This window comes from Quercus lobata, chromosome 11, assembly GCF_001633185.2.
Source record: "Quercus lobata isolate SW786 chromosome 11, ValleyOak3.0 Primary Assembly, whole genome shotgun sequence".
NCBI classification, from domain to species: Eukaryota; Viridiplantae; Streptophyta; class Magnoliopsida; order Fagales; family Fagaceae; genus Quercus; species Quercus lobata.
The window spans coordinates 55,956,030-55,979,829 of NC_044914.1; the positions used below are offsets into that span (position 1 = coordinate 55,956,030).

At 35.1% G+C, this 23,800-nt stretch overlaps 1 protein-coding gene across 1 annotated transcript; it reads right to left on the reverse strand.

Moving 5' to 3' along the window:
* Positions 1–70: 70 nt before the first annotated feature.
* LOC115968336 (NPC intracellular cholesterol transporter 1-like) lies at positions 71–23,082 on the reverse strand. The gene is made up of 39 exons (XM_031087713.1): positions 22,784–23,082; positions 22,148–22,224; positions 21,904–22,003; positions 21,637–21,744; positions 20,753–20,869; positions 19,918–20,068; positions 18,655–18,902; positions 18,325–18,516; positions 17,685–17,761; positions 17,446–17,563; positions 16,462–16,545; positions 15,568–15,663; positions 15,295–15,396; positions 14,733–14,801; positions 13,294–13,389; positions 13,118–13,225; positions 10,119–10,232; positions 9,859–9,942; positions 9,008–9,136; positions 7,639–7,837; positions 7,413–7,556; positions 7,260–7,303; positions 7,016–7,099; positions 6,816–6,884; positions 6,638–6,714; positions 6,140–6,209; positions 5,703–5,852; positions 5,240–5,305; positions 4,935–5,079; positions 4,744–4,808; positions 4,590–4,655; positions 3,228–3,321; positions 2,549–2,585; positions 2,354–2,411; positions 2,021–2,131; positions 1,624–1,691; positions 1,062–1,128; positions 910–978; positions 71–554 (listed from the first exon to the last, which is right to left on the reverse strand). Exons 1-39 carry the CDS (start codon positions 22,826–22,828, stop codon positions 465–467), a joined length of 3,888 nt encoding a protein of 1,295 aa, XP_030943573.1. The 5' UTR covers positions 22,829–23,082; the 3' UTR covers positions 71–464.
* Between the last annotated feature and the right edge of the window lie 718 nt (positions 23,083–23,800).

The following is a 23,800-nucleotide window of genomic DNA, read 5'->3' on the forward strand; positions in this document are numbered from 1 at the left end:
AAAAAAAAAAATTGGCTACTGAACATAACCTTAATATTTTACCATATTCTTCAGCAAGAGGTTCGAAACATTGGTTCAATTGCAAAACTTTTCTTTTGGGGAGGATCCAGGAGACCCTACAAAACACTTACCATAAATTCTTTCTTGTTAAGTATATAATCATCAACACTTATATTACAACCTCTATGTAGTCGAACAATAATGATCTCATGCATTGGATATATGCATCCTTCTCATAACGGGTGAATCCCACAGCAAAACTCACACATTGTGATTACATATCTGATGCATAAAATACCTTGCAGTTAACAGTCATGCTAGGGGCTACACCTAGGCTGCTCTTTTCTTTTTACTCTTTTTTTTGAGGTATATTCCTGTGAACTTGGTCCTTCCCTCTTTTCCACTTCTTTTTTTTTAAAATTATATTTTCTAAAGATAGTCCTATAAAAAGCAGTCTGTACCAATCAACTTGTCTGTGATAAAGCAGAAGGTTCATCCTCTTGCCCTTTCTCAATGATTATACTTGACGGTGGACCAAACATGCTCAATGCCACCTGCATACCACAAAAGCAAACCATGTAATTATTGACCTAACCAACCTAATTGGAAATGCACATGTTTAGCTTAGGGCATGAAAGCAGTAGAGAGTGCAACATGTGCACCATGCAAAATGTTTCCATTATACAATTAGCGCAGTTGCTCCTCTGATACAATAACTAGGACAATCACATTCCCAGCATGCACACATACCAAAAGATGGGAGTGAGTTGCTGTCATTTTGCCAGCACTACAACACCTTATTTATTCACAAAGCCCTCTAACCGTAGAGAAGCCATGGCATAACTTAAAGTTACCAAAATTCAGGTAGTGAGTAACATTGTGGAAAATAACAGATTCAGTAAAACTTACTGGTAAAAATACCAGTCCATGCAAGAAACCAATAAGGACCAATGCCAGGTACATTTGGAAATAATAAACCTGCAAAACCCACAAAATATACCATGCCTCAGCTGATCTGATTAGAAAAACTCTATAAAAACCAAGAGGAAGAGATCAGAGACCACAAATATTTCTGATCTTGAGAAGAAAAGGACAATTACTCCAACGAGCTTTGTAAGTGTAATTCCACTGCCAAAACAAGCAAAAAGAACAATATAAATTAATCAATATTTGTGATAGCAAACTAAAAACCCATTACCCTTGTGCCTGTAAGTGATTCTAAGGATACCAAAATGTGAAGCCCAAAGAATTGTTATCATCAATAGAAAAGAATAATTTGAAGAAATCACAAAACTAAAAATCCATTTAGGAAGGGTCTGCACCGGGTTTCTACATGTTGGTAACTTAGAACCTGTAGACAGAAGGTTAGCAAAAGGATATTTCAATCAAGCAAGTGATCACACTAGTAAAGCTTTTATTCCTATGTATGACAGACAAAAATCAAACTTTCATGTTTGTTGTTCCATGTTTTAATCAATGTACGTTCATATTAGATTCAGTCTATGGTTCATGCCGCTATTGCAATTCCAATTTAGAAAAAATCTCGGCCCAGTGATGAAAGTTCTATCTACCATGTGTTAAGGGTCCCCATGCCTCAAAAGGGAAAAGAGAAGTATAGTCAACCTGAAGACAGAAGTGCCCATGGTACTCAATGCCTTCTTAGCTCGTTGGTTCCTATCCCCATGGCTTAACTGTATAAGAGAAGCATAGAATTGTAACGAACTAGCAAATTATAAAGAACCAAATCCAAACTTGCCAATACTCGGTTGGTGCAACAATCACAGTTTGGCTAAAAGTAAAAGTTTCCCCAAGCATTATTTAGAAGGGATCAGGGGCACCAAGGTGTAGGACTGCAGGAGGCCAAACACCATCTCTATAAGGATGCAAAGATTCCCACACAACTAAGAGATGCACAATCACCCCACACCAAGAAGCGGTAAATGCCCCTTAAAAGACTTTTTTGTAAATAAGAAAGAGCTTTAGAGAATATTCTGATAAAGAAATTACAGTAAATACTGACCAAGAAGGCATGTGCTATATGCACACAAAACTCAACAGCAATCCCTATCGACATTACAACATTTACAACAGAGACTGCATTTAGTTGGATATCTAAAATCGCCATTACTCCCTGCAGAATTCAATATGAAAAGTTACTTTTTGGGGAGGGAAATCATGAACCACAAAAGTTACATTAATCAGAGAAGTCAACAGAAAGTTGACATGAAAGTAAACAGTACATAGATGATTAGGATTATCAAAGTACAATGGTATATATTTTTTATAAGGTACAAGGGTATATAGTAACCCAAAAGAGAGAAAAAATCACAAATGAAGAATTAGCAAAAATTACCATGAGATCAACAACAATCATTGCCAAAACAAGTAAAATAATCGCAGAACTCCAAATGCTGCATTCAAAAACAAATACAACAGAGAAATAAAAGTTTATAATTCAATTCAGAAAGGAAGAGAATTGTGACTTCACGAGTGTAAAATGTCAATAAAAGCAAGCAGCTCTAAGGTTGCACTCCAAGAAAACTCATACCTGGATGTAACAACCAAACAAACAATAAATATTGCACCTGTTCCATCATCAAATGAGGTATTCAAAGAGCAGTTAAAAATCCATTAAATTCAAAATAAATTAATAACTTCACGTCAAAAGCAGAAAATGTAATAATAAATATAGTACCCAAAAAAAAAATTCAACAATGATACTGGTATTAGTATAGCTATCATAGTGAAATATCAACAGAGAGAGGCGCCAAGAAACAGAAACACATTAGTAATTATTTATTTTTGAGGTGAAAATCTTGCATAAACAGACAAACACAACACAGAGAAAGGTGCAAGCTGTGTTTCAAGGCACTAACATAGCTACAAAATTATGGCCTTTGACATAAAAAGGCTACAGTTAAAAGGTTATGACTTAAAAGCATCAACTATATTAATCAGGGATCATACTGCATAACATAATTAGAGCATAACACAAGTAAGAGAAATAATTTTTTTTTTACAGAATACAACATATAAGTTTATAATAATCAGGGAAAGAATGAAGTCCAACAATGAAAAATGTACAAATACCCAGAACAAGCACACAAACACACAGAAATGTCTGTATGCACATTTATTCACATGCGCACATACCCCTTGACACATGTATGCCTTAAGTCTGTGTGTGTGCATACAAATTGATTACTACAATTCTCTAGAATACCAACCGAGTGCTATAGAAATGTTGATCAAAGCTATCTTCCATATATCCAGATATTGCTCAAAGAAGATATAGAACACCGAGTATGGGAAGATATTCATCTGCATTAGAGAAAAAATTTCAACAAAGAGGAATAATATCAGAACAATGCATGGATCCACATTAGAGAACTGATTTTGCAGGTAACACTAGAAAGATCTAAAAGAAACACAGCAGCAACAAAGGATGTCAAAACAAGCCATGTTACATACACAAGAAGATAATAGTACTTCTAAAACCCACTTGGCAAATGCAATTCAATAACATGTATAACATGGCAAGGAATAACCAGCTGAAAATAATTTCCTAGGCCCATCCTAAGTTCCGAAATGGATGTCTAGTCTGAATTGAAATGACAAAAAAGTAATACATCTACCTTCAATTAAATTCTAGATTTGACGAAACTTTAGTCAGCAGTTAACAGAATAAGACTCTAAATAATCATCCAGCCTAGAGGCATGTCTGCAAGGGAACTCAGGGTCACTGGTGGCAGGACAGAAGCAACCAAAAATGATGTTGCATGCATACGTGCCATGATAAATTTTACTACAGGTTTTGAAATTAAATTCAATTTACCTATCAGTATCATTTTACATCATTTTTCAGAACAGATAAGACCTTGAAACTAGCTTATATTCACCATTCTACAATTGCAGAAAGATATACTGCTTGCAGTCCAACACTCACAGTATAACATGGAAATGTTCAGACATCTAAAAATCTAAAACACCATTCCCAAGGTGACTAACTGCATATGTTAGATGTGATGTTTCATACCCTTACATATGTAGGAGACATATAATCCTAGGGTATAGTTCTCACAATCTTTTCACATCTCTCCCACTAGCCTTCAATGTCACATGGTATTAGAGAAACAATAAAAACCCTAACCTCAAGTGCTTTTTCTCTCTACCCTCTCAATCCTAGTTTCTAACAGCATACACACAAAACGGAAAAGAATACTGTTAGACTTATAATTAAGTGATTAAATTCACCATTTCCTAACAGTTTAAGCTTTTGGAACAATCGGTAATTTAACATGGTATCAGAGCAGGAGATCTTGAGTTCGATCCTTAGTTTTACTCTACCTCCCATTTAAAATGTTAAATTCCCACTTGTTGGGCCCCCACTTATAAAGGGAAAGTTTAGGCCCACAAGTGAGAGAGAGTGTTAGACTTATGGTAAAGTGATTAAATTCATCATTTCCTAACAGTTTAAACTTTTGAAACAATCGGTAATTTAACAAATACATTCTATTCCAATCTCCAAAAGTAAAAATCAATGCTCCTAAAATAGGTTAAAAGGTAAAGCTGCATGGTTGGTTGCAAACCTGTAGAGAACTAGAAATTCTAGAGCTAAACTCCCGTGCAGCTCGCAGTGAATTGACAAAGTCACCCTGAGGAGAATGACAGAGATCAAACAAAGGAGGGATGCTCAAAACAGCTCATACTAAGAACTAAAATATAAGAAAAGAGGCTCCCTACTTGTTTGTTAAGTGGGGTGTGATAGGTACGAAATTCTGATGCTCGTATAATGCCACTCTCATAACCTGAAATAGGTTAGAAGCAAACTTGAAGTGCCAATCAAGAGGGTTGATGCATTTGCAATAATTTATAATAAAAAAATAAAAACTTTTAACTTGTAAAGAAAGGCAGTGTGTGTCACTGTCACAGACCATTCAGATCCACACTATTGGTGTAAGCGCCATGACCACCCTTTGCACAATCAGCAGATGGCAGAGCATTGAGGAACCATGGAAGCTTCTCCCTGAATTGCTCTGTATTAGGACGATCACTAATCAAATCTGAGTGGCGGAAGCACTGCAAACAGCATAAAAGAATAACTTTTTCACCTTTGAACGACTATTATTTAGCATTGCCTTAATTTATCATATGAACAACCCAAAAATTACATCCCTCCAGTTTAAGTACAGGCAGCTAGTGATGAATTTCTTTGCTGCATGGAGAGGAGGAAAATTACCGTTGTACAGTCTTTGCAAGCTCCACCTAAGCCACAAGGACCTTCATCAGGAGAACAACACTGTGGCTGGAGAAAAAAACATATCTGCCTTAGTAATCTAATAGTACATCATAATTCAGTAAACAGCATATAACAAGATTGAATTCAAACTCATACCAGTCAATGGAGAGAAGAACATGTAAAATTACACAAAAATCATGATATAATGCAAGAATGACAATTATAAGCTCACAAATGATAATTTTTTTTTTTTTGGGGGGGGGGGGGGGGAGATAGATGAATAAGTTCATGAGCTAGGGAAGAATCTAATTCATTTGGAGAGAGAAAGATGAATAGAATAAAAGTTCATGAGCTAGGGATAGTCTCTACAACACTAATGGTAAACAGAACCCGTTTGCCTAAAGAAATGGAAGGAAGATTTCCACTGAATATAATCAATCTGACATATGCCACAAGCACCAACCTGATCATCAGGTGGACAATAAGAACCATTTATAAACTTCCGACAACAACCAAAAGCCTCTGGAGATAACCATACGAGAAAGTCATCAAGCCATGATGCTGCTGGCTTAGCAATGTAGGACGACTCTGGTACTAAAGATGCTCTTGATATCTGCAGAAGAGAGGAGGGAGATACGTAAACTAGATTGTCTACAGAGGGGAAAAAATGAACTTTTGAAGTCCTGCATAAAAAGGAAAAATAGAATGCAGAAATATGTAGAGTAGGGAAACATTAATAAATAATATTTGAACAAGTTTATTTTTCAACAATTATCTTGATACATAAAATTTAATAAGAATATTTAATGAGTAGTTCTTAATAAGAATCTAACATATGTATTGGCATTCAGAGAGTGATAATTAACAACAATTTTGAAAAGAAAACCATTATTGAACTACCTCGTTCAAAAGAGAGACTGAATCACACTGGCTGATGGAGCATAACTGGTTTGTATGTCTAGATTCCAAGCTGAGTAAGAGAGTCATTGCACATTAGATCAAGCAAGATGTACATAAAAGATGAAACAAGAACATCCATATTTGCTCTGCATCAAAGATTGGATTTTCTCGACTATATTAAGTAATTTTAAATTCATCCCACTCATTTTCTGTTATACAATATATATATATATATATATATATATATATATATATATTTTCAGAATCCATTCTAAAGTCACATTTTAAAAAGATCTCATTTATGACTAAGTTTTATAACCCCTGATTTCCTACATGGAATACTTATTATGCCATTTCTTTTATGCACAATCTCTTGTGCATTGCACGTAGCAATCTTCTAGGCCCTGGAAATGATCCAAATCTTGACCAACAAATTAGCTTGAAAAATAATGAGAGCAAAATAGGAAGAAGGTAATAAGACACTGCTTAAAAAGGTACCTGTAATTGTAATCCTTTACGACAAAATACAATGGTGGTCCAATTCTGAGATGCTCAGAGACATCATTGAAATACCCCTGACATGTAAAAGTTTAAGAATAAGAGGCACAGGAGTAGAAGAATTTTCATAAAGGCACACTCCTCAAAATAGTAGGGAGTCAGGACGACAAACTCAAACCTGAAGGTAAGAATCCCGAGGAAGAACAATCTGCTGCTCCAAACCGGGTTGAATCCTTGTACATAAAGCCTATAATGGTCAAAAGACATGTACAACATTAGTCATTTAATAATAGGTTGTCAAGAGCAGGAGGCAAAAGAAAACTACCAGAATGTAAGTGTAACAGTAATTTGAGGAAAGGTAGATCATAAGTGACTTACAATGCTTGCTAAAGAAAAACCAAAAAAGACGGCAATGACAACTAATTTAACTCCCCAGAGTCCAAGAATGGGAGCATGAACCTCCTACAAGAAAATTAATAAACTATATGATGGGATGCTTTTGCAATAAATATCTTTCATAATCTCAACATAAAATATACGTAATCAAAACTAAATTAATAATCAACACATACCCTTACAGCACCAACAACATGATTTTTATTTATAGAACCCAAAAACTTACCTTCATATATCGGGCAAGCAGTCCATCTTTGCTCTCATTAATGCCTACAATTCATTGATTTGATTCATTCAGAGCAACAAAAGTGGGAATATGAAGATTTGATATAAGTAGAACGAATATATATATATAATGAAAGCAAGCCTGCACAAATACCTTCATTAGGTTCAACAGAAGATGAAGGAAGTTTTATGCATGGAAAACAGTCAATCCTGTTATCCTCAGCTCTCAAAAAGTCGAAAACTATCAATGCAACAAATGCAGTAACTTGCAGGAGGAAGTCTAGTAGAACAGCCAAAGCTACAAAAATCAACAAATAAATAAATAAGGGTCAAAGTATTTCAAAAAAAATCCATTAGAATGTAGGAGATAAATTTTCAACCTGCAAACATGGAGAAGACACGGCAAGCTGGCATAGGAATGAAACTACCAACTGCAAAAGCCAGAATCTCAGAAAAACTGGCCAGTGTTATAGATGGACCAACTTCAACCAGTGCATTACTTATTCGTTCTTCCAAAGGTAACTCCAAGGATTGCCGTTTCACAGCATGTACCAATATACACATGTTATCTACTCCAACCTAGTTCCAGGAAGAAAAGGTGTTATAATTGTCATGGAACAAAGATATCATAAAACAAGCAAAAATAAGCATGCTCATGTACCCAAACACATGCAGAGAAATATACAAGCTGGTAGGAAAAATAAATTGTTTGCAAGTATTTGGCATCTGCAACAACAAGACTTTCAGCAACAGCAGCAGCAGATCTTCCAATTCGAAACAAAACGAAGACAAGCTATAGCTCTTGATGATGTAAGTCAGATCAACGAGAGATAGCAGCAGCAGAAAAATAACAAAGAGATGACAAATGCAATCAGCATCAGTCACCTCTACCACTTTTGTTGCAGCTGCTGCTGTACCATTTTTTCTGGACTGCTGCTTATCACTGTCAACCATAGCAGTTGTTAAAGTGCTGATTCTTTCCTTTTGCAACAAAGATATAGGGGTACCTCAGAATAGGGCTTCTACAATGGGAGGGAGAAGTGGTGAAAGAGAGGGGATGGGGGAGGAAAATTATAAGGGACGTAAAACATAAAACAAGGAAGGAAACTCTCTACGAGACACAAAGAACATAGAAAGAGCATAGGCCCATACATATAAGGGCACATGAAACAGCAGCGTTTCTCACCAAATGGCTACAAGTTGGATAGCTTATTCAACTTGTAGTAAACCAGTGGTCCACTAGTTTCAGACATGCTTGTAGGGGTTTGTCTAGTCCTAGACTTAATGACTTACAGAGATCAAGGTTAAACTGATTTCATTAGCATGTATATACTCCTTTCATGTTTTTTGGCAAAGGTCTTGTGGCCTTAGCTCTGAGGCCCTTATTCTCAGCACATGTAGTCCCATAAAGGCCCTTTTCTATTTTTTATCTAGAGGGTTAGCCATTCTAAGACACAAAAATCCTTTTAAATAAATAATACCCCCCTCAAAATGCAATAAGCACTGTTTCAGGGCATATTAGCAGTTGGAGACTGCCAGAAAATGTTTCACATGTTCAAGTCACAAACACGGATCTTCCTAGGGAGGTTATATGATGACAGTAGAACAAAAAAGAAGAAAAAAAACTAAGGACACTGTATACCATTCTACTTTTATGGCAACAAAGACAATTACAGGACAGAACTCCCTTAACAAGACTATCAAAAGAAGACTAGCATCCAAAAAAAAAAAAATAGAGAAACAACTTACAGCCAAAACTAGAAAAGGGATGACTTCCATGATGATTAACGTGGATTTAACTCCAATCGCACTGAAAAACCCAACAGATCCAAGGACAGAAAACAGAACAAGCAAAACGCCTGAAAGACCAAGCAACACCTGGAAATCATTACATTAAAAAAAATAAAAATGATTAGCCTTCAATCAACATAAGTCTACTCCAAGAAATAACTCATAATCTATAAAAATAATTTATTATAACAGATCTACATGGCATGGACATAAACAAACACATGCAGGATGTATGTATTTGTAGATATGTACCTACTAATTGCTATCCATGCAATGCGTGAAAAGTTTATTGAGAGATATTTATAAGTGATACATATTTAAAATATATCAAAGCCAAAGCATAGAATTTTTAGAAAGGACGCAACGTAATTAGACTATAATGTTTTTTAGAAAGGACCAAATATTAACTTAATTATAATGTGTGGTATTGAGTTAATTTATTCCAATAAAACAAAGAGTTCTAATTGATTGAACTGACACAAAACAAAAACCAAATTAAAAATATATTTTATAATGACAATATTAAAAAATATGGGCTTTCAAAAGCTTATGTGACAGTAAAATAATTCAACATAACTTTAATTCAAAATACGGAGGACCACAATGAGGTCAAACTGATATCAGCAGCAGCAGTACTATCACAATAATTATAACTGAACTTCAAAGACAATAAGTAATTAGCCAAACACTATTGCTTATATAATGCAAACAAAAATACATGGAATAAATGCAAACACAAATACACCCACTTGTATATAAACATACAAAAATCAAATTAAGAACAACTTAGGCCAAGTTTAAAAGTATACCTTGGAGGAGATGTAGAAGGAAGATAAATGAGGTGCATCTCCCAAGGTCACTGATATGTAAGCAAACATTACAAGATAGCTTATCTGATACAAAGTCGGACAAGGGGAAAAAGAAATTAACATTAAATCACTTGATTACAAATGGTCAATATTATGATGACAACCAACTAATGAAGTTCACAAATACAAAAATGCATTATATAAATTATTCTCCCCAACCCTTTGACCAACATGATATTACCAATCATGTCATTACTTACAATTATTGTTATAACATCTGCAGTACTTTCTCTTTTCAGTTCTTCCTCAATTGAGCTTTCGGATGAAAATGAAAGAGTAAGATTGCTAGACTGAATCATCGGGAGCAGCTCCTCCTGTCAAATTGTGTTAAAATTTTTAACATGCATGCAACCAATTCAAGAAGATGTAAGAAGCAGTTACTCAATCATACAAAAAGACAACTCGACCTATACAAAATATACATGTATGCACCTTTAATAGAGCCTACTATTATAGAGGATTCTTGGAGTGTAGATATGATTACATGCACAGGAGAACACAGTTTGCACAATTAAAATTTCAAAAATTATTTAAATAAATAAACAAATGACAGAACCAATCAATTTCAGTGCACAAAAATGTTTTGCGAATAAATAAAATAAATGAGAATAAAAACACTGGAGATACAGAACACATGTTTAACTTTATTTTCTTAGTAATTATTTGTTCATCAGTGCCTTAAGCATCAACATCGATTGAATGCTAAAAATTGAACATTTTAAAGCCTACATCCTGATACAGACGACAAATATGTGTGAAATCAGTAAACAGCAGTGTGACAAGAACTTTTTCTAGGCCAGATGGGAGACCCTAAAATATATTAGAACTGCAGATTAAAATTCCTACTTAGATAAATGCTACTCAACTCAGCCATAATCCCAATTAAACTAAGGTCAACTTTATGAATACTCATCAACTAATTGAATTGGACACCTATATTTATTCTGTAATTCTTTTTTTTTATAGGTAATAAGAGTAATATTAATCATGAAGAAAAACGAAGAAAGAAAATATATGGTGTTCATGATGATGAACACAAGTAAAAGCAACAAACAACATCAAAGAAAAAAGACTCAAAGAGACAATTCTAAGAGAAGAAAGAAACTCAATGATAGAAGAACAATTCGAAGAACCCCAACACCTAGAACAATCAAAAAGAGTTCACCGGCATAAAGCTTGTAGCTGAACCAACGATTTCTCAAAAGCCTCAAAAGAGCGCCGATTTCTTTCCGTCCAAACAATCCACATCAAATAGCCAGGAACCATATTCCATATATCCGAATTAAATTTCCCTAGCCAGTGGTTCCAACAGAACATCAAGCTTTCCACAAACCCTGGCATGACCCATTGGATACCGAAGATCTGAAGCATATCCACCCACAGTCAATGAACTACTAAACAATGGATGAGGAGATGATCCACAGATTCCTCATTACAGCAGCACATACAACACCGATTCATCAAAGAGAGACCCTTAAGCATGACATTATCCAAGATAAGGATCCAACAATGAATTGTTGTCCGCAAAAAGAAGGCCACCCTTTTAGGAACCTTAACTTTCCCCAAATACCCTTCCATGGAAAACTAGAGATAGAAGCACCCCGAATCTTATTGTAATAGGACCGAGTATCAAACTTGCCATTCCCATTAAGGCACCAGTGGGGACTATCACACCCAACACCTCTAGGGATCCGAGATTGAATGAAATCGAGGAAAGAGAAGGCAGCTTCTAATACCCTACCATGAAAGTCCCTATAAAATCTCAAATTCCAACTTCTATCATTTCCACCCTCTATAGCACAAAACATTAGAAATGCAAGCTTCCTTGTCACTTGAATAGGCATATAACTGAGGATAGAGCATTTTAAGCCAGTTATCCCCAACCCAACTGTCATGCCAAAAAAGAATACAAGAGCCATCACCCACCACTAGGGCCAAATGTTTGGAAAAGCTCTCCCATCCTTCATTAATACCACACCATAAACCACAACCATGGGCCCTTCTGCAGACTTTAGTATTCCACCCCCCTTGACCCTCTCCATCCTTAGTGGCTACAACCCTCCACCAAAGATGGGTGCCTTCTTGTCCAAATCTCCATAACCATTTCCCTAATAGAGTTTGATTGAAATACACAAACTTCTAAATCCCCAAGCCACCCGTATCTAAAGGTGAGCACACCTTCTCCCAAGCCACCAAAGAATATTTGAAACACTTTGAAGACCCCCATAAAATTTTTTTCTGAATACGTTCCAACCTATCAACCACAGCTACAGAGATGGTAAATAAGGATAGATAGTATGTAGGAAGACTTGAGAGGGTACTCTTCAACAAAGTAAGTCTCCCACCCTTAGATAAATAGAGATGCTTCCAACCTAAGATTTTTCTCCATCTTCTCCAAAATAGGATTCCAAATGGATGCTGTCTTGAACGGAGTACCCAATGACATTCCCAAGTATTTCATAGGCAAACTACCCACCCTACAACAAAGAATATTAGCCAAGGCACCAATGTTACCAACCTTCCCAACCGGGACAATCTCACTCTTCCCCACATTAACTTTCAAACCAGTAAAAGCTTAAAAACAAGACAAAGCCAACCTAATGGACAACGGCTGTTCTCTAGAAGCATCACAGAACAAAATGGTATCATCTACAAACAACAAGTGTGATATGCATACCTCTAGTTAGCTGGTCCCACATGAAAACCACAAAGAAGACCACTCTCTTCAGTTTTCTTCAAAATCCAACTTAACACTTCCATATCATAAGGAAAAAAAGAGGAGACAATGGATCACCTTGTCTCAACCCATGAGAGCTTCCCAAAATAACCTGCCGAGGAATTTTATTCTGTAATTCTGTCCAATCTAAAACTATTTTATTTGTTACCTCCATATTTGATATATCCTTCTTCACTCATCTCTCTATTGAATATTCCTCTTTATATAGAATATTTGATATCTACAATTCACTAAGTTGGAGAGAAAGCCTCTATTAAATTAAGTGTATCACTACAGACAAATTGAAGCAGTGCCATAGTAGCATGGGAATCCAATAACACATAATGTCAAGGAGGTTAAAGAAATAGAATTGCAACATATGGGAATAAAATATCAAGTAACGCATAAAATCTACATGACAAACACACAAGCAATACAAAATAGTTAATAAACATTCAACAAGGGAACGTGCAGTACACAAACCTTCGCTAGCTGTATGAAAGCTTTTTCCCAAGCCACTGCTTTCCCATTCTCATTGCCTACTTCGTCAATTGCATTATTAACTGGGTAGGTAACAACAAATGCGGAAGCCTGAAATTTGTACATCATCATAGGATTAGTACATACTCAGATATCCAAGAACAGATTGAATATTTTACCTCTGAATAATTGCTCCCAGAAAATCCTCCTAAGGCAGTACTTGGATCAAGTGGAGCCTTAAATGCACTCATGCATGTGTCTGCAGTAGTATAATGCTGACAGCAGGAAGATACAGGAAATTCAGGTTAATATATACAAGCAGCAAAAATCAAAACAGTAGTGTAACAATAATAATGACAAAACTCCAGGTGTGCTCCAAGTGAAGTATTTAACTCTCTAACCCATGAACCAAAAATGTTAAAAAAATTTTAAAAATCATATGACTCAAATTGCTAACTACACCAAGCAACAGCTAGCACCTTTCCTACTGAGTACTAAAAGTCTCCTTCACTTTCTCAAAAGTCAATACACACACACACAGAGGAATCCAGACATTAAAAATCGTTAAAAAATGATGTTAAAGAAACACAGGTAGTCCACATTCCCTAAAATCCTAGAATGATAAAATGTGGACACAGGAAGATCAGCATGGAGAAACAAATGATCAAGAAACGAAGGTGTTCAGGAAAAGATTATAAATTTTGGTGTCAAATACTTCCAAAGGAATTGGTGAGCTTCTCCTCTCACCATGTTGGATTTCCACTTATTTTCATGTATGCCTAGTCTACTTGCATGGTATAGAGATTCAGATTTATTTTCACATAGAACCCTCAAAACCAATAAGCTGTAGAGCTTACTCTAAAAGCAAAGATCAATAACTAGGCCTGTGTCACCCTTAAGACAGAAACTTCAGAGCATTCCAAAACAGTCTTTCATTCCACCATAAAAAATTTAAGAATTCTTCTAACTGTAGAGCTTACTAACTCCTTGCTATGTCTGAATCATTTCTTCCATCCTATGTATAGCTTTAGTTAGTTTTATTTACCATTATTGTGTGATTCAATATAAGCAATAAATTTGAATTAACAAAGGCTAGAGCATCAATTTGTTTTCAGTGCTGCTCTCTTGTCCTCCATCTTTTCTCTTCAGATCTTCTTGTTTTTTTCCTCCAAAAGCCTCAAAACAAAATAAACAATTGCAACTCTGGCCTGAAGCAAGGCCACATACATATTTGGCAATTGCTCAAGGAACCATCAATCATTTCCACACACAAGTGTTAGATAATGGTTAAATGATTAGATTCCCCATTTCCTAACAACTTGAGCTTTTGGGATAAGTAGTAATTTATCATAGTGTCAAAGCAAGAATTAGTGCTAAGATAATGGTTAGATGTTTAAATTTATCATTGCCTAACGGTTAAACTTTTGAGGCAAGTAATGATTTATCAACATGGACCATTTAAATACATACATTTAGAGATATTGAGTATATATTAGTTCCCATCCAAAAAGAAAAAAATTTACAGTTCCCTGACATAACATGTAACATGCATATATATCAAGCATCAACAGACAAAAATCCATCTAAGTTATATAGTTTAGGTGGCTATAAAGTTTACCTGAAAACAATATTCTGCATGCTGTACTCCTCCAAAGGTGTCATAATTTTCGGGATCCATTTTATAATACTATTAGAAAGAAAAAGGGGTAAGAAAAACACAAATGTAACGCTTGGAATGTAAAAAATGTGACTTTAACATTTCTGCTTAAAAATTATTTCTAAAATCATGATCTCACCCAAAAAAGCTAAAGGTATACTCAAAACAATATTCTGCATGCTGCACTCCTCGAAAGTTGTCATAATTTTCAGGATCCATTTTATAGTACTTTTTTTTATAGGTAAATAGGGGGAAGGGGAGGGCTGGTGCGGTTTAAACCCCAGTACCAAAGGGGAAAGTAATCTTTGAAAAGTAAACAGTGCAACTTTAACATATCTGCTAAAAAATTTATTTCTAAAATCATGATCTCACCACACAGCCAAAAAAAAAAAACTGAGAGGTGTTGACTCAAAGTTTGCACAACCAACACCCCCCCCCCCCAAAAAAAAAAAAAAAGTGGAAAAAATCCCACCAGCTGCACCAGCTACAAAATACTATATATGAAAAGAGAACATAAGAAAACCTGCAGAATACTTTGAGTGGCACAATCCTGGCCAAGAGGCTTCAAGCAAATGTCAGTTAAAGATACCATTGAACCTGAATAGTTGGCAGAAATTCCATCAACCTGTTAAAATCAAGCAATGAATAGGAGGATTATCAACTATACTATACAAATCAGATCAAGAAACTGAGCTTTAAAGAATAGCAAAAGCACGCAATTCTGTATTCATGTAATATGATTCAGTTTACACATATTTAGATGGAATCAAAAAGCAGCACCAACGCTCAAGAGTACCTTCTCCTGTACTTCAAAGAGTAACTGAATATTATCCTCCGTAACAATACTAGGTGACTTGCCATGCTTTGGATCAGGCATGGTCGCTATTATAAGCTGAAACATATACAAACACAAAATTCTTATCAAGTATTTCATATAAAATTACAGAAGGATATCCCCATTTTATATCATGAAAAAGATTAAGAATATTTTTTTTGGTAACGTACAAGCAATTTAGTGTCAACACAAGAAACTCAATTCAACTAGGCATTAACCCCAAATAAGTCAAGACAAATCCTTTTTCAGACCTAAACTCTTTTCAGCCCAAAAAAATATATATCTCAGAGCATTGTGAGATCAAGAAAGGGTAAACTGACCAAACAAGTTATCCTCTAGAATCCCCCAAGAAAAACAAACATATGAAAACGTTTGTTTTTTTTTTTTGATTGGTAAATGGTAAGTTACACATGCAGCCAATGAGTCTTTGAACCCACAACCTCACCATTCACATAGAATTTATAACTGGAGGTGGCACCAGTTGAGCTAGTGCACATTGGTAAACCTGAACATGTAGCAATTGTTTATGAAACTCTGACTGAAGAAGCCACCAAGTTCGCAGTAAAGCTTGTTGGCAACCTTCTATAGGCCTGGTTTTGACACCCATCATCACTGGCTAACTCACTTCATTTTTTGACTAAAACCTTGTAATGATATTCTCACTAGGAACCCATGAAAAACAAAATATTAAAATAAATAAATAAGCAGGTGGGTCCGGAAAGGAGATTTCCCTCTCTCTCTCTCTTTCTCTCTCTCTCTCTAAGAAATAAGAGAACATAAACATTGGCAACCACATAGTAAAAATCTCAAAAGATCACAGATAAAGAAAGCAAAACATTAGAACAAAATTGAGACCTGTTCAATTCTGTAGAAGGGAGCAAGGTGGCTGTCGAAAAATTGCTTCTCTTCTGCTGCCTTACTACCATGACCAACCCATAACTACAAGGAACAGAAAATTTTATCATACAAATTAAAAAACAGGGATACAGAAAAGATCAATTCTCACCAGATTCTGGAATATATAATTATCTAACAAGCTAACTAAATCTTCATTTGCTATAAGACTAGGACCATCATTAGACGAATACGAATTAAGCCAATATTTGCTTCTTCAGAGCACCAAAGCAAGCATGACATTACATGATTATAAAGTCCCAGGGTATCAAAGCCTAGAAAGAGCCTGACCCTACTTGAATGGATCGCTTCCCTATTTTCAAACACATTTGTCAATACATCATCCCCATTCTCTCCTGGATTATAACCTTTGATTCTAATATATATATATATATATATATATATATGTATGTATGTATATATATCATGACAATCCTGCAATTTAGTGGTTGTTGGCGTATAATGCAACTCCAGTAGTAAAGTCCAAAGCTACGAATGTATAAACAAATAATGGTCCATTGTTGAGATATCAAAGAAGCAATAACCCCTAAAGAGGCTAAAAAAAGCCCAAGTTAAAAATGAATCATTACACTGATTGTGATCATATAGACCACTGAACAGGCATCAGACAGAAAATAACATGCAGAATAAACAGGACTGGAAGCATAGCTTCAAATGAAGAAAGGTAGAAAAGCCTTTGCACCAATAATATCAACAAATTGTGTTTTAAAGAACATTTCTCTTTTTCTATGTCTACTAAAAGATGTAGACTTGAGACTTTTTTTAAGCCTAAAGGCCAAAATTTTATCCTAATTAATTTACAATTAAATTACAGTGAAACACACAATATATAGACCCATGGTATCAATTTACTTGAAGGTAGTTGGAGTCATGAAGACAAACTCTTCTGCAAGCTATGAAATAATAGAGATGACAACAAGATACCTTCTCTGGTCGGGTCTCCACCTGGAAACGAAATAGACCTAAACAAAGCAGGAGAACGATTGCCACTGAGGAACAGAGCACGAGAGTGGGATTTCTGGCAACCCAAATTCCATATCTCCTGGAAGCAACATAAAAAGTGATTCAGGGAACATATTTTTGTATGTGCTATAAGCAATGGTAGAGCTGCAGACCCCAAAATACACAGCATATATGCTAGAAGCAATAATAGAGCAGCTAACCTGTAAAAGCTTGACATATACCCTTGAACCACAGAAATATGAACCCCATTTGATGCTTGAGGAACCATGTCTTGCACCTAATTGTCAATTTATATAAGGAAACTATAAAGAAACCTAGAGAAATATTTGCATAGAATGTAAATAACAGAATCACAAGTTTACACAGTATCCAAAATAAAATAACCAACTAATGAGAAATGTAGAAGCAGAAGTAAAATAATTTCCTAAGTAAACAACTTTAAATGAAGAAAAACAAAAGAGTTATAGTATATGTTTTGCAAGGCTTATGTTTTAGTAACTTATTTGCTTAAAGGTAAGCTAGCCAACCACGCACTAAAGATAGAATACAGGAAAATATTTCCAACAAAGAATAATAGACTACATGGAAAATAAATAAATAAATAATAATAGACCCATGTGCAAACTCAAAATTCCACAGGATAACATCAACAAAATGATTTTAACAGCCAACAATTGAACATAATATGATGTAAAATGCAAGGGATCAAGTTTAGTACTATATAGTTTAATGCTGAAAGCGAAACACCATATGATACTGAACATAACAGACACCATAATAGAAAGGGGATGGATGGATCACTGGAGTACAGGACATATCATAAAAGTAAATCAAATCTACCTCTGAAAGAAGCTTTCCATCTTTTCGCAGGTTGACAACATCAATTTCACTATTGTCTGCAACATTCAACAATGGTTCCATGCTAGATGGACGATTCCTTCTTTCCCTTGTCTTATGAAACAAACCCCATCCAAAGAATGCAGAAACTAAAACAATATACAGGATCACTAGTGAAATTTCAACGCATGTAACCTGCAAGTAGCAACAAACAGCATCCAAGTCCATGCAATTATTTGATCATCAAAATGTGAAATCTTGGCCATCCTATGAACCAATATAAAAGGAAAGAAAAAAAATCAAAGAAGAGGAATCAATCAATACTGCATCTACCTTTAGTGATCCGATTCTAACTGAGCAGGAATCTTTTTTGGGTGGAGAAGGAGGTTCTGAACTGGAGCACGCAGGAGATGAAGGGCAATCACCACAAGAGCAACCCAGTGAAGTGTCACCACACGGATATGTAGACACATTCATTAGCTCCATTTTAGATGACTCAGGAACTATTGGCTTAAAACCAATGGCATAAGGTGAACCAGGAAAACCAGGGGGTGCTTTCTGGCCAATAAATGCAAACCATTCTGGCAAAAATAATTGGGATTATACACATTAAAACTTGGAGAAATTTTATAATAACAAAGGAAAACAAAGATGAAAATTCTAACTTGTACATGACACTTGACCGGAATATAATCAGCAAAACTTACTTTACCTCAGTTTTATGTACAGAAACAAGATCAATACAAAATTTGAACGCCCTCATGGACACATTCTTTCAACTAACAAGGATGCTGAGGGTTTTATTTAATTTTGATAATACAAGTGTTTGAACATCAAAGAAATTTCTAATGTGGTCATGGGTCAAAGTTATTGATGCTTAATCACTATATATAGTAGGACTCGTGTTTCCTATATGTATTGAAGTGACTGCACAAGATCTGGACTGCCCACACATGATAGTCCAATGTATATATTATCAAGTCTAACAGTTTCATTTCGTCACCCTTGTATAGCCAGGTCAAAACCAGTGTAATTTATTATTATTTTTAAATTTATTAGATTTTTTTTTTTTATAAAATGTGTGCTTCACTTCAATCAGGTGAGTGCTTGCACTTTGCACTTTGCACTTTGCGCTTAAATGCACCCCGTGCTTTTACCAACACAGGTAAAAACTAGCATATGGCTTGGGCCAGCACAATGATCCTTACTATACAATAATAGCAGAACCCCACCCATGACCACCTCTCACAGAGTAGTAAAAACTAAAAACACAGTTACAAATTACTAACTAGTCTCCTACACATGTCCATCTTTGTAAACTAGCCTACACCATTTCCATGTATTTGTCATTCCTCTAAACCCAAGATCTAAACTCCCTACCTTAGAACAACATAGGAATCACCCCTACTTGATAGTAATAGCGCAACTCAACTATGTCTAGATTAAGAAAAAACATCTCAAACTCATCAAGATATAGTACAACCATATAGGAAAAGTTTAAAACAAATGGATACTAAAAACAAGATCATTAGTAACTGCAAACTAAATTCAGATGGTGACTGTATTCATTGCATTCTTTGCAAGATAGTATGTCACCTTTAAAATTTCTAGCACCAGCACCAATAAAGTCTATCGCCCGTGTATTCATTGTGCCAAACTTTACCTCCTTGCAAGAGTTATAAAGCTCTTCACCAAAAGTATCAGTTACATAGAAGTCAATGCCATCCACAGTCATGTTGCCATTAAGCTGTAGCAAAAATTGATTGTAATACTAACCATGAGCAGAATATGTACAAGTAGTTCACATACGCTGGATATATCATATGAAAGTTTGTAATAATAATTACAAGATAAACTTAAAACTAGTAAATCAAGTTCTTGCTTCATAAATTAAAAGCATGTATAACATGATTATAGGATCAGGAAGCAAGGGCATGACTTCATAACACAATGACACTGGGTGTGTTGACATGCATTGCTGGCTATTACAGAACTCATTAGTAGTTGATAAAATGAGCCCAACCTGCCACATACAGTATTGTTGAGTTATGACAGCATAGTCAACTTACATGGCATCAACAAAGGAATGTGATTTTCACAGAATAGTGATTTACAATCATATAGAAGAAATTATATCAGGTCTCACTCCCAAGTTCAGAGAATATGTCCCACTGCAATTTTAATTCAGGTGGTGGTTGTCCTCTAAAGAGAGGGGTGGGAGATGGTGGGGTTGGAGACCAACCAAACCTTATATAAGGCTAGAATCATCCCAACAAAGCCTTATATCCAACAATATAAAGGGAAATTTTAAGCCTGTAAGTGTACAATATGTTTATAAGAATTTTATTGGGGAGGGGGGGAAGTCTCCTACAAGCAGTATTTCTAAAATGGTGCAAAAAAGCTCTGAATAGAATTTATAAGCATGTCTAACCTCAGCAATAGAAGTAACATTGATGAATAGACTCTGATTTGGAGAGCATGAAAGCTCACAGAAAAGATTCAAGAAGTTCCTCAAGCATGCCGGACAGCCCACAAGAAATGGTATTGCCTGCAATAGATTGAATTCATTTCAATTAAAGAGTACACAAATGTCATCAACGGAACAAACGTTCTGTAAGGCAGATATAAATACAAATAGAGATGTGTGCCATGCTCTTAGCTAATCAAGTCTCATTCTAAGTCCTCACTATAACCATTTAGCATGGCACTCACCATAAAACATACAATTGACAAAAAAACCCTCAAAGAATAATACTAAGAGATTATATTGAATAAAGAGAAATTTCAGACAGATATTGGACTATATGATACTCAACGTTGAAAGAGATTATGATGAAAGAAGAAATTTCACCCTAGGAGGATATCATAAAGAAGAAAACCTATGCATATAAGAAGCACCTAGAGAAGCAAAGAGATTGACTAACCTTGATGCAGAAGCAAGAGACTCAAACTATACCTTTAAAAAAAATTTATTAAAAAAAAAAAAAAGTAATTTTAAGAGTCTCAACTAAACTAATCCCTAAAGATATTTTTATTTCCATTTAAAAAGCCTTCTATGATAGAAATATTACAGATTAGATCAACTTAACATATTAATCTAGAAATAAGTAGAAGAACACAACTTCCACTTCCACCCCCATATTGTAATACATAAAAGTGCTGGTTGGTCATTGGTTCGCAGGGATAAGATCATTGTACTTACAAATAATACAATAATGAATATCAATAATCAAATTCAATTTCATATCAATTTAATATATACATATACATACATCCATGTGTGTGTGTGCATGTTTTTCTGTGGTGAGGTCTTACTTGTTGGACTTGTGCCCGCAGTGTGTCAAACTGGGTCTCTGTACAACACACATTTCCACTTATTGTTGGACACAAGCTTTGGATTTTGGCAGAAAGCAACTCATCAGGCTGCAAGCATAGAAATGAGTTGTTACATCCACGAATGAAGCATATCATATATTCATATGTATATGTTAGAAATTACTTTCAAGGAAAATAAAGAGGAAAAGAGATTCCTCACTCCTGATGAGGATGTCCCATGGACTAGCTAGGAGTTTTATTATATACCTTCACAGATGGGGAACCATAAGGACAGTTCAAAACTTTTCCATCACTGCGTTCTCCACATATATCATACATTGCACAGTATTCTTCAGAATGTCTTTCCCTGACCACCAGACCAGAACAATGTCATTCTTGTATAAGAGAACGAGGAGGCTATTTCAAAAGTAAAGTCAAACTCAGCAGTTACACAGAAATATCTTATAAATATTATCATCCATATGTGAGCTTCTGATTAAAGTTGCCTTACCCAGATTTTGCTTCCAAAATTGAAAGAACACCCGTATCCAGCTTCTCAGCACTCAGCAAAGAAGTAAACAAAATCACCTAGGAGAACAAAAATTACCCACTTAATAACAATTTTTAAGTATACAACATAAGCCAGCTACATAATGCACTATAACACATTAAGCAGAAATTTCAAAACTAAGTGCATTAGATCGTGAAAGCATTACTACATGCTCAACCATTAGCCATTATCCAATCACACAAATGGTTCTCCATTTTCTTCAAGTACATTCACATCACAATAATTAGCAAAGTTTCAAACTTTCAATTCAACAAGGCATACACTATAATCAAACACTCTTCTTAATAAAAATTAAACAATAAATAAATAAACAACTAAGCTAACCCATCAAAGAATTCAGCCACCCCAGATGATCAAAATGAAAAAATCAAACAAAAATTAAAGAACCAACCCTTTATCCAATACTTCCTGTTAAACCAATTAAAGTTCAAAGAATCCTAGAGCTGTTCTTTCATCAAATTATTCTTTTTAGGAAAAGTAAAGCAAAACGTATAGTCTAAATTATCAAACAAAAAGCCATCCATAAACAAAAAATAAAAGTAAAAGGAACAAAGAAATGGGTTTTGAAATTCTTGCCTGGAATAAAGTAATAGCAAGAAGAAATCCTAAAGAGGAAGCCATAATTCTTTGTATTTTTTTTTTTCCTTTTTTTTAACAGTGTATGAGAAAAAACAGAGAGCTCTTCACTGTACTGAACGATATGAAACAGAGTAAAGGTGGGAAAAACGAAAAATTAGCAATGGAAGAGAGACGTGGGAGAGAGGAGCAAGTGGGTTAACTGTTACTGGGTATTACAATGCACAAGTGGGTTTGCTTGGAGATTGGGCCAAAAATGACAGAGAGTCAAAGTCTGAAAGACAAAGACAGAGAGTGAAATGCTTTGTATTTTTGTGAATTAAGGAGAAATGGACACGCAACATTAATGTTTGTTGATGAGACTGACTCACACAAATCACAATTAATGTCAAACGGCACCGTTTCCTGTTCGGATTCCTTAAGGATAAAGTATTAGGAATTTTAGGATATATCCAATATGCTCGGCCCTTCGGGTTGAGCTTATGGACCCATCAACTCCTTCTTCTTCTTCATAAGAATTGCTTTGGGCCCAAAATTTGGCCATTTGTAATGGTAGACATTTTGGAGAAAATGGGCTTTTCAAGGACCCAATGACCAATTGTCACATTAGTTGGACTTGTCAATTCTCCGTGTCCCAAATAACTTTCTGTTCTAAACTATTTGCATTAATGGATTCATTTGCCTCCGGTTGTTGGATATCCTTGCTTTGATTTGAAACCAACACAACCCACTAGTAACACAAATGTCCCACTTAATTTTTCCTCAATTACTTTTTTGAAGTGGTCCATATCCTTCTAACTTTAGTTATTATGCATTATTTTTTCCTAATTTTTTTCGGTAAAACTAAAATTTATAATTATCAAATTTATTATTTAAATTTCTCATTCTTTTAAGGAGGTTAAGGTTATATCATGATAATCAAAACTTATCACATAATTACAATTGATATTACTCAAATAATTAATAAGCACATTCAAATATATAGTCATGTAAATTGTGTTTTGATATAAACTCAAA

Coding starts and splice junctions, on each gene's coding strand:
- LOC115968336 (XM_031087713.1), bottom strand. CDS start 22,828: ATGGCTTCCTCTTTAGGATTTCTTCTTGCTATTACTTTATTCCAG. Junction 20,069..20,752: donor ATGTTACTTCTATTGCTGAG/GTTAGACATGCT, acceptor TTTTTGCTACAG/CTTAATGGCAACATGACTGT. Junction 2,586..3,227: donor CAACATTTCTATAGCACTCG/GTTGGTATTCTA, acceptor ATGATGGAACAG/GTGCAATATTTATTGTTTGT.